The 12,174-nt window shown below is 35.2% G+C and overlaps 1 protein-coding gene across 1 annotated transcript in view; it reads right to left on the reverse strand.

Moving 5' to 3' along the window:
- Positions 1 to 4,338: 4,338 nt before the first annotated feature.
- LOC145269351 (triosephosphate isomerase B-like) overlaps positions 4,339 to 12,174 on the reverse strand; it is a 32,997-nt gene continuing 25,161 nt past the window's right edge. Inside the window, exons 5-6 of the mRNA XM_080125050.1 lie at positions 7,703 to 7,876; positions 4,339 to 4,713 (exon numbers count right to left, since the gene is read on the reverse strand). Of these exons, the coding sequence (XP_079981176.1) occupies positions 4,592 to 4,713; positions 7,703 to 7,876 (296 nt within the window). The 3' untranslated portion in view covers positions 4,339 to 4,591. The remainder of the gene's footprint in view (positions 4,714 to 7,702; positions 7,877 to 12,174) is intronic.

The following is a 12,174-nucleotide window of genomic DNA, read 5'->3' on the forward strand; positions in this document are numbered from 1 at the left end:
TGTTAAAAATTTCCATAATGGCTGACTTCAACGCGCTCTCATAAAAATGTGTTTTTCTGCTGTAAAAAAACAAAAACAAACAAAAAAAAATACTCAATCAAATTAAATGAAAATTTTTTTTTTTTTTCAGAGATCTTCAGTCCAAAACGGATGCATACAATATAACCTTTTTTTGATATTTTCATGTCTTGATTAAACTGTACAAGTACCTTATTTATTTATTTTTTTTTTTTTTTTATTTATTTATCTACCCTTTTTTTTTCAACTGTGGATGGTACTTATCCCAAAGGTCCTTTCTGGTAATAACCCATCATCAGTGGAGAAATAAATCCTCTCTCTCGGCTGTAAATTGTAAAATGGCTGTTTTGTTTAGATTTTAAATCCAAACACTCAAAGCTTAATTAATTCTTACATCATCAACGCTCTGATCCCCATCTGGCATCAATTGGGATGGATGGCTCTCGTCTGGGTGAGGCCACGTGTTTTGACAAACTTCTGGGTTTGACCTTTACTCCTGATCTGAAATAGAACACGTACATCAAGTCTGTTGCCAAGGTCGCTGGAAAGATGGTGGGATCCTTCTACCGCTCCAGAAGATATCTCACTACTGATGCAATTCTCTATCTGTATAAAAGCCAAGTTCGTCTAAGGATGGAATACTGTTGCTATATCTGGGCAGGAGCTGCTAAAAACAGCCTATCCTGCCTTGACAGAGTACAAAATAGACTTCATGGCTTAGTGGGGGATGCCCTTTTCTCTACCCTGCAACCTTTCTCCCACAGAAGAGACGTTTTATTGTTATTTCCATGGCAGGTGCTCGTCTGAACTCCAATCTCTGCCCCCCCCCTCACCAATCTTTCACGAAAAACACCCGTCTAGCTGAATCCACTGTGAAAAATTTCCCCCACTCTTTATCTTTGCCTAAATCAAAACGTGGATTCCATGAACAAAGCTTCTTTCTTAGAACTGCACGCCTGTGGAACTCTGTTCCGTCTGCCTGCTTCCCACCGGACTACAACTTGGATGTCTTCAAGTCCAACGTTAACAAATTCCTAATGAACCGCCCCCTTAATTAAACACTTCATCAAATCTCCAAACTAACGTAATGTACATGCAATAACCCTTATCCCTGAGTGGCTTCCGGGCCTTGATAAGTGGTGATCACTGTAAAAAAAAAAAAAAAAAAAAATTCAGTCATGTTCAGGGGGAAGTAATTCTATTTTTTACTTGTCTACAAGTTTTCTGATCAAAGGGAAGTAATTCATATTCTGTTTAAATGCTTATAACTGGCCGTTGTTTTTTTTAAATGTTCTTGTAATAATATAGACGCTCTAGAGCTTCAATGATTATGTAAATGATTAATGGAGGTGACTTTATTATTTTTATTATCTATAGATATATGATCATGGGGAAAGTAATTCTAAATTCTGTTTAAATATGGTTAGAAAGGGGAAACCATTATATTTATTCATTTGCTAATTTGTTTAGATTATGTAGTTGTTAAGGTGAGTATGTTTTTGTTTTTTGCTGTATGAATTATAACCGAGACCGTATATGGAAAATAGTTAGTCTGTCTGTGTCTTTATTAGAAATCTATTAGATTTTTCTGTTTTACTATTAATTTTTCAATCAGTATTGATTCTTTTAATCTGAGGTTTCCCCGATTCCTATCATTTGCTAAAATTTTCACGTTAATGTTTTTATCTGGATTATGTTCTACAGACACATGTTTGAAGAATGACGAGGTTTTGGTGATAATGTGTTCTTTAATTCGGATATGTAACGGTCTTATAGAACTTCTGATACATGATTCATTACAAATTTTGCATTGAATTTGGTATACTGAATATGTGCGCTCGCATCATCCTGTGTTTTTTATGGGCCAGTTGTATAAAGAGCATGGTTTGTTCATAGATGTAGTTTTGGTTTTAGATAGGTGCTATCTTAACGTTGAGCCGGTGTGTGCGATCTGTATGTCTAGTTCTTTGCGAATGGCTTTGTGTATTGCTGTAGTTATTTTATCAACAAGATACACCTGAAGAAGGTTGGAGGTTACATCGATTGAAATATTGTAAAAATAACACTGTTCCCACCCTTTTGCCGGGACTGACTGGTACAATGTCTTGCATCAATTCAAGTTGGTTGTTAGCAGCTAAGAAACTTAACTGCTCTCTAGGTAGAATGATTGTAAACTTCTGTTTTAGGCTTCCCCTTCCTTTTAGGGTGGCCTCCTCGCTTTAACACATGGTTCCTAGGTTTTATTAAGAATTACTGTCGTCAGTTCATGTTAAATTCTATTTTATATGTGAACGAAACGAGACTAATTCCGAAATGGGTGCTTTTAAATTTAGCAGGAATTCTAATTGGTTGATTAATATATTCGTGGCTTAGTAGGGAATGCCCTTTTCTCTTCCCTACAACCTCTCTCCCACAGAAGAGACGTTGTGAGCCTGTCTTTGTTTTATTGTTATTTCCATGGCAAATGCTCGTCTGAGCTCCAATCTCGGGTCCCCCCTTGCCAATTTTTCACAATAAACCCCAGTCTAGCTGAAACCACTGTCAATAATTTTCCCTATTCTTTATCTATGCCTAAATCAAAATGCAGATTCCATGAACAAAGCTCCTTTCTTAGAAGTACACACCTGTGGAACTCTCTTCCGTTTTCCTGTTTCCCACCTGACTACAACTTAGATGCCTTCAAGTCCAACATAAACAAATTCCTGATGAACCGCTCCCTTAAGTAAGACACTTTATCAAATCTCCAATACTAACGGTTACTACGATACTATCCCATTGATTACTGTATATGCAATAACCCTTATCTCCGAGTGGCTTCCGGGCCTTGATAAGTGGTGACCACCATGTAAAAAAAAAAAAAAAAAAAAAAAAAAAAAAAATTTCCAACCTAAACCGAAAGTAATGCATAGAGTCATATGTATAGTAATGAGTGTGGCAAGGTTTTAATTTATACAAGTTTTACCTATCCAGTAGGTCTAGTTTGTTTTGCTTTTCTTTCTTTCTTTTTTTTTTTTTTTTTTTTAATTATGTAGTTTACTTTCCATAGATTTTGTTTTTTTTGCTTCAAAAGGAAGCAAGTCTGGACAGATACAGAGTTACCTCCCTGTTTAAAAAATGTAAACGATTGCTACAATGCAATTATTCTGACACGGATTAATTATTTCTGAAAGGAATTAACTTCCCAATTTACATAAGTTTTTAAACACGTCGCAACAAGTGCCAAGAAAAACTGACAAACCAGAATCAAATAGCGATTTTGTAAGAAGAAAGCTAGGAGGAAAAGTGAAAGATTATCTTTACTTTATTATATAGAAAAGATAAAAACAAAAAAAAAAAAAAGATTGTTTAAAATTGTGCTTTCTAGCACTATTCAAGATGTTCAAAACACCAAAAATTTATTTACAGTAATAAAACTTGTTTGTTTTTAAATCCTAATAGTTAAGCATCTAAAAGAAATAATTTTGTTTAATTTTTAAAATAATTTAAATATTACATAGTTGGGCACACATGACACCATGTTTCAATAGAGCCTTTTTTTTTTTTTTTCTCCAATGGAGACTTTGCTGTCTTCTCAGATTCAGATTATGGCTAAACCTGAGGAGGCCTTTAGTAAATATTCAATTATAACCTGCTAATCCACAAATGTGTTGATACAACAGAATAACTGCTCCTGGATGGAATTTCAGTTTTCAATCATGAGGCGAAGCTCTCTGAAGTGAGAGAGAGTATATATATATATATATATATATATATATATATAAAGCTGAATGTGTGTGTGTGTCTGGTCACGAATAGGCTCCTATATGGTTGACTATTTTTAAAAAACTGATTACATATAATGATAGAAGATGTATTGAGACACAGGAATGGGCATATTTGATCTGGCAGAACGGTGGTTCATTAAAATTGTGGGGTCTACATTCGCGCTTGGTCCACAAAGTTTATAAAAATATACTGAAAAAATTTTAAATGCTCACTTTAAAAAAAAAATAACTCATTTTTAAAGTTACTGCACATGTAAAAGTTGACTGATCCAAGGCTTCGAAGTATCCAAATATAGAAATAAATAATTGTAATAATAATAAATGTATAGAATAATTCAAATAACTTATTTAGAGAAGTGTATTATTTTAAGCATGTGGAATCAAACTGCATTCAACTGATAATTACAAAACAAAACAAGTTATCACTTTATTTCAAGAGATTATGAAAAGCAGCATTTGTGACAAAAAAAAAAAAAAAAAAATTTTTTTTTTTTTTTTTTTTTTTTTACATAAATGCAGCAGTTTCTAAATAAAAAAAAAAAAAAAAACAAATCAATTTTTTTTAAAATTTTATTTTATTGATGAACCGACTTGGGTTTATAATTCACTTTTCTGTAAAAAGAAAAGTCCAATAAAGCTATAGTGAATATCAAATTTAAAACAGTGATTATTATTAAATCACTGTTATTACCCAGAAATTATTAAGCAGATACGATGGGAGCCGTCAACTGAGGAGAAGAGGAATAATGGAGAAGATAACAGTTAAAAAAAAAAAAAAAAATCTGATAACATGTCAGCCTTTTCTTTTTCTAGGAACTTGCAGCATTGACAATTTTGACAAAATCTGGTTTCAGAGACGCACCGCCAACCAAAAAGCCGTCAATGTCTGGTTTAGTTGCCAATTCATTGCAGTTGCTAGCACTTACAGAACCTAAAAGTGAAAATAAAACAAACATATATACATGTAAATTTTAATATAAAAGTGTTTAAAGGTCAAATAAATCTCTAGAATAAAGAAGAGTCTATTTCACATTCATTGTCATCGATAGCATACTGTCTACAAGCTCAATATTTTATTCAGTTTCCTTTGTGGAAACTTGGCCAATGTATTTAACGAAAAAGTGTATTTCTATCCAATTTCCGTCAAATAAAATTGTATCCCACTCGGAATTATTTTACAATGATGGCATAATTTAATAAATGACAGAAAAAAAAAAAAAAAAAAAAAAAAAAAAAAAAAACTGTTTTTGCATATCTAGTCATCCTTTTGCTATAGATCAGTAACACGGTACTGATTTGAACCCAGTTACTCGTATCAAGTAGGTGCAGAACAGTCGTTACCAGTGACACATCAGACTGAGTGACTTCATTGACAGAACGTGCATTTGCATGCTAGAAAACAAGTTGGTACATTTTAGGGGCAGGCCGGTTAATGAGTGTTACTACCCCCAAACATACACCCCTATAAATAGAAACGCACATGTGTAATGTTGTGACCCTTTGAGCTGTGATCAGAGCATAGTATCTGTTAACTGTGGCAAGCAGGGCCAGGGGTCAAAACATTATTATTACTACTACTAGTTGATTCAAGTGACGGCAGGTCGCTGGGTCAATTATTATGATTAGAAAAATAAACAATTAAATTGGGAAAAAAAATGATTGACATAATATTGCAAAAGGAATGTGAAAATAGAAAATAGAGGTAAACATGATTTTGGTTTGCATAAACAAATAACTAGATTGGGAACATCAGCTGTTGGTCTGAGACACGTAATGACATGTGATGAAATGTAGATTTGGGGAGATTCTAGGCAGTTGTTAGCTGGACATCAGAGAAAACGGACAACTCAAAAAGGCTCTCTCCATGGCGTCATTTCAGGCAGCCAAGATGTAAAAATGTGTAATCTCTGAAGATGCCGGTCGGATCATGAAAATAAATATTCATAAATAATTCGGGGTATGTGCTGTGTTATTTATATCTGCTAAAAAGAACTCTTTGTCTACAACTGTTTCGATACACCACAATGTTAAAATATACACACTAGACGATCAACTAAATGATACGACGTATATACATACACACATTTACACATACGCGAATATACAGATAAAATATAAAACCCAACTATTTAACATGTACGTCGTTATAGAACGTGTTCATACACCTGCCTATATAACACATGGGGATTTTTACGAGAGTAAGAGAGAGGAGACAGTCGATTGGAGTCAAAGTGGGTAGACAGTCAGACTTGAGTTAGTTTTGAGACCAGAAAGGTCAGAGGAAAGATACATCAAGAGAAACGTAAAAAAGCTGGAGTCAACAATGCGAGGTGTTCACCGGTTCATTTGTAGACGAAATAAAACCATCCTTGCTAGAAAATCGGCATCATGTTTTCGTCTTGGATGCTCTTTATAGTTCATCAACCAGTGACGGGAAGAATCACATCCCAGAAGACCAAGATAACAGAAGAAAAAGGTATAGTGGACTTTATCGCGTATATATGCACACACACACAGTTAAGAACTACTAAGGTAGATACACAACTTAAGGGTCCTTAAAAAGAGTTTGACCGTGTGTATCTACACCCAACTGTTTAAATGTACACTAGCAGAGGTACCCAACGTTGCCCAGAGCGTTTGGATGTGTGTTGAGAAAAAATAAAGTATTAGTAGGCAGGCAGGCTTGAATCCATGACGTACCCGCGAAGCGAAGGCGGAAAAGAAAGTGAAAGAAAATGTGACATCTTACCGCTCCGCTACGAAGCCATAGGAAGTGAAAAGCGTTCAAATTTAGCGATGTCAATCAAAAAATTGACTTGTTAAGTGAATGAGTGCATGCAGGTGGAGAAATGAACATTGGCTGAAGGCCAGTTTTCCGCAGTTTCATTTATTTGTTTCCCCACGATGTTGGGAAAACCAAGCTCTCCGGAAAAAGGAGGAACTCTCAAATAAATAGCAATTTTCTGATATGAAGGGTTTACCCCACATTGATCAAAGCTAATTGCTTTCAAGACGTCCCAGCACGAAAGGCCACTGAAGGATTTTCTTCGAGGAGTTTTGCTCATACAAAAAAGACCAACAAACACGCGAAAGGACGGAATAGCGGAATTTTTTAAAAGTCGATATGAATAAAATGTAGATACGATGTCCATTCGCAAATCATACACATTATGATCTAGGGAGTACATAAAGTTCTAAAAAAAAAAAAAAAAAAAAAAAAAAAAAAAATTAAATAAAAAAATAAAAAATAAAAAAAATAAAGTAGTAACCTTCTCAAGCCCACCCCCCAAAAAAAGCCTTTCTTGTACATACAAAAAAGTGCGTGGGCATTTTGCCTTTTATTCATACATAGATGAACTGTATATAAAACTTGCATATATAATGAAATGGTGAAAGGATGCATGCGGACGAGCTTGAAAGAAACAATCACAAAAAGGTCATTAAACACACCCACACACACAGAGAGTAAGACGCACATAGCTACTGTCACATAGATACTTTATATATATAAAAGGCAAAGATAACATCACACAAAGAAGCTAATGACACTTGAACATTTTACACAATGAAGTTAATCTATGAATGTTAGGTTAAGAATCTGAATACTTCAGTAAATAAGATATCTAGATAATGACATCAAGATTGCTGATAAAGTAAACTATGCCGAGATAACCCATCCAGTATTGTATATCTTCAATAACATGTTTTTATTTTTCTCTGTGAACAATTCATCTTTCTTATATTCTGTATCACTTTGACTGAATCCAGCTTACTGTTTTCAGTTTTCTTACATTCTGCTACAAAGTTCAATTATTTGACGATTGTTTGGCAAATTATTACTTTCTTTTAATGGCAAGGATTTTTTTAATTAGTTTTTTTAATCTTCTTTCATAAAATAATTGCAAAAAAGTGAAACCAACCTCCATAAAGAATGCGAACATTATCAGCAACTTCCTTTGAAACATTATCAATAAGAAACTTGCGCAGACTTTCATGTACAGCCTGAGCCTGTTCAGGTGTAGCAGTTTTTCCCGTTCCAATAGCCCAGACAGGTTCATAGGCAATAACAACCTTTGACCAATCCTTTACATGCTCTGAAAGAGAAGACAAACCAACGATTACAAAACATTGAAACTGGTTTTACTGTAGTACCTTACACATTCACAGAAAGCGATTTCAACTTTTTTTTATCAAGTAAATATTACTAGCAGAATATTATATTTCGATTCACAGTAACGATATACTACAACTAATCATCTAGTTACAACAACCAACAATAATTTCTCTTACTCTCTATGCATGCTGTAAACTAAAAAATTCCATGCTAAATTAATTTTTCCTAGAACTGTCTGTGGAGCACAATACTGTGACCGTGGGGCTGCTTCCCAGCTGACTATAATATGGTAGTTTTCAAGTCTAATCTAAATAAGTTTTTGGTGAGCCGTCTTTTTAAATAATTAAATCATTACCGACCATCACAGTGTTGTCTCACCGTTTACCAGGCATTAATCCTTATCCTTGAGTGGCCTTTGGCCCTTGATAAGTAACCCCCCCCCCCCCAAGACTGGTTGTTACTGCTGCACATGTACTTGTTTGCGTCGTCGTTATAGCATCTTATTTAGCCGTGATCATTCTTGTATATGTATAAACCGTGCAGAACTAACAGGCAAAAAAAGTTCATCCAAATGATGGGAAAATATTGTACTAATACTATTAACATCGTTTATTATTTGAGGTAACATTTCTTGGCACAATTCATGAAGTTTGTTTTTTGTAATATTAAAAGTTACGTTTAAGTTTTGAGATGAGGTTTCACTTTTCATATTATTTAGATTCATCAGACTAGTGTTCTCATCTTGAGTGTTATTTTCACAACGTTTCAGTAGAAACTCCAACCTTTTCCGGGTGTATCTTGCCCAACTCGGGAATGTTTCTGCTAAACTCGAGAATTCAGACGGAATTTTGAACGGAACTCTTTCTTTACTTCACAGGGTTAGCATTGTCTCATTTTAATAGCCATGATTGGACAGAAGTCCTAAGTAATTCACAATTGTATTTTTGAATCATCCACACTGAGAATTGAACTTTCAACCTTCAGCACAAGGTCACTTTTATAATTGATTTTTTTCCAAGTATTCTAACTACTGTGCCATCGGTCCTTGCGGACACAAACTGGTGGGGTCAGAATATGAAGGTTCCATTCACATATCGCAACCACATTGTAGGTGTTGATCCTAATATCATTTTCTTTAAGTATCCCATGTAAATTTGAAATTCAGTCCAAATTCCAGAGTTTCAAAAAAAAAAAAAAAAAAACATCCCAGAGTTCGACAAGATAAACCTGAAGGGTCGAAGTTATATTGACCAAAATGTTGTGAAAATGACGCTCAAGATGAAAGCAGTAGTCCGAAGAATCCAAACACTATGAATAAAAGTTACTAGTGAAAAATTGATTTGTTTAGCAGTGCAAAAATTGCTTAGTTCTACTTGTGATTATTCCCATCTGCACAATGTTAGGCCAGCTTTACAGCTAGAACTGTCTTCTCTAAAGTCTAGCAACCTATGAGGGGCGTGCAATAAGTAATGGCCATGACCCACTTCCAGTTGTCTGATCTAGTTAAAATTTTGCATGTACAATGATTTATATCTCTACGGGTTATGTGGCAAATTACAGCTCTGAACTAATTGTAGTTTCTGCTTTACAAGTGTTTGAACTGAGTCAGGTGTGAAATGGAGCCTGTTGAATGTTGAGCAGTGATCCGGTTTTTGTATTTGAAAGGACACACACCACATGGGACTTTTGATGAAATGAAAGAAACTTATGGTAATAATGCCCTATTATATGACCTTGTAAAACGCTGGCATCGTGAATTCAAACATGGCCGGAAGTCTGTGGAAACAGCTCCAAGACCTGGTTGCCTCCTTCTGCCATTGATGAGGCATCTGTCCAAGTTCAGGCTGCCATTTTGGAAGATCGGTGCATTACTATTCGCCAAATAGCCCAAGATGTCAAGATTAGTACAGGTTCTGTGGAAACTATCATTCATGACCATTTGCATATGCATAAGGTAGTGCTCGAGGATGAATTTGGAGATGTGCCAAGAAGATGAGTCAAAGTTTTTCAAAAGACTGATTACACAGGATGAAACCTGGGTCCATCACTATGATCCAGAGACCAAAGCCTAGTCAATGCAGTGACCTCCAAAGAAGGCAAGGGTGCAGCCCTCCGCTGGCAAGGTCATGCTCACAGTCTTCTGGGATCAGGACGGAGTAGTGATGACAGATTTCCTGGTAAAGGATACCACAATTACAGGAGCCTATTATGCTTCACTTTTGAGGAAATCAAGGGAAGCTATCAAAATCAAGAGGCGGGGTAAGATCAGCAAAGGTACCCTCCTCCTGCAGGACAACGCTCCAGTCCACAACTCGCATGTTGCCAGATCAGAAGCACGGGCGTGTGGTTATGAAATCCTCCCCCATCCTCCATACTCTCCTGACCTTGCACCCTCTGACTTTCACCTCTTCCCAGCCATGAAGTTGTTTTTGAAAGGAAAGCGTTTCCCAGATGATGCAGCCTTGATTTCTGAAGTCACGTCGTGGTTGGAGGACCAACCTGGGGTGTTCTACAAAAATGGTCTCCAGAGCTGCATCAAACGATGGGAGAAATGCATAACTCTGGGTGGTTTCTATGTAGAGAAAGACTAATAACTGTGCCAAGTCTCGTTGTTCTACTGCTATGGGAAGTGGGTCAGGGGCATTACTTATTGCACGCCCCTCGTACATAGGTTTTATCAACATCATTATATTCAGTTTAGCATCCATTTTACATGCTGGCATGCGTTGGATGGCTGTTTAGAAATTGGTTAACCAATCTCTGGACAAGTCATTATCGCTCTATCTCTCAAATTTCTCCTTATGACTATCTCCTGTGTTTTCTTTCACTTTTTTCTGCCATATTTTCTCGTTTATAACAAACATAGCATTCGGAGTTAATTGGTAGCCATGTCAATTGGATATGATATGGAGAGCATACATTTTGTTTTAATGAGTTGGGAAAGAAATCTTGTATATATGAGAAAACACCATCACTATATATATATATATTTTTTTTTTTTTTTGCTACCTCAACTACAAAAAACACTTCCATTCTTTCAATGTGACCAAACCAATGTAGTCTCCTGTTCTGCACACATTTTCCTTTTTTTTTTTAAACCAATCTAGCATTGTGAAAAAAAGATGGAGATTTTTATATCGTAATAAGATTTATGAATGAACTATTCACACCTGTTCCTTCTTAGATATTGATTTATTTAAATATATTTTAGGATGTGATGAAAATTAAAACATGTATATGTATATCAGAGTGTGTGTGTGTGTGTGTGTGTGTGTGTGTGTGTGTGTGTGTGTGTGTGTGTGTGTGCAGGGGGAGGGATAATACCCATCTCTTCACTTCATGCTATTATAATAAATTTGTTAAGGTTAGCTAGTAATCAGGTGGACAGAAAAACGAATACTTGTCTCTTCACTTGGATGATTACTGACGAGCAGTTGTGTTTTGCATAGACACTTTTGGTACTTTAATTATTAAAATATAAGATGGTATTTTAAAATATAGGACAAAACAAAAATTCAAATAATAAAATATGAATAAATCTTATTTGAACTAAAAATGTTTTTAACTTCCAATTCCAATATAGAATATTCCATTTTAGAGAGGATTTTAATTTTTTTTTTTTTATTATTCAAGTTATAAGTAAATTTTATATCCCTTATATATATGCATATAAAATAATCCCTCACTTTTCAGGTTGAGCTCTCTGGTAAGTAAAATCGCATACTGCCAGTCTTATAATGCATTGCTCATTGTGTAAATAATTGGAGCTCTCAGGCAATAATGTTCATTATCGAGATGTTGCTTATTCTCAGCAGCAGCCAGATGATGGTCAAGTGGTTAGAAATGCCACCTATCACCTAAATGGTTAAGTTTTGACCTCAGCTTGAAGCACTTGCTTGTTTAGTCATACTGAAGAGCTGTGACACAATGAAACGGTGTCTGTGCATGATCACTATATCTAACATATCTCCAGATGTACTTTTCTCCACATCAGAGTTATCATCCATCTATATAGTCCTAAATTTATAGTTATAATCTCTCAACCTACCAATAATTCTGATGCACTTGTGTACTCAATTCTTACCTTTCTACAAACTGAGCAGGACAACACTTCTCTTTTGAGAGAGTTTTCCATCACTACAACCACTGATCATCGCTTTTGTCATATTAACACACTCTCAGACCTTTACTTTCCATATCATGTCTCCAAGTTTTTAACTTAAGTAGGTTTTTCCATTGTTTCCCAAGCAAGTACTAAATCTAATATATAAAAAGGCT

Source organism: Euprymna scolopes, chromosome 4 (genome assembly GCF_053919585.1).
Source record: "Euprymna scolopes isolate OS-2025 chromosome 4, ASM5391958v1, whole genome shotgun sequence".
Classification (NCBI taxonomy): domain Eukaryota; kingdom Metazoa; phylum Mollusca; class Cephalopoda; order Sepiida; family Sepiolidae; genus Euprymna; species Euprymna scolopes.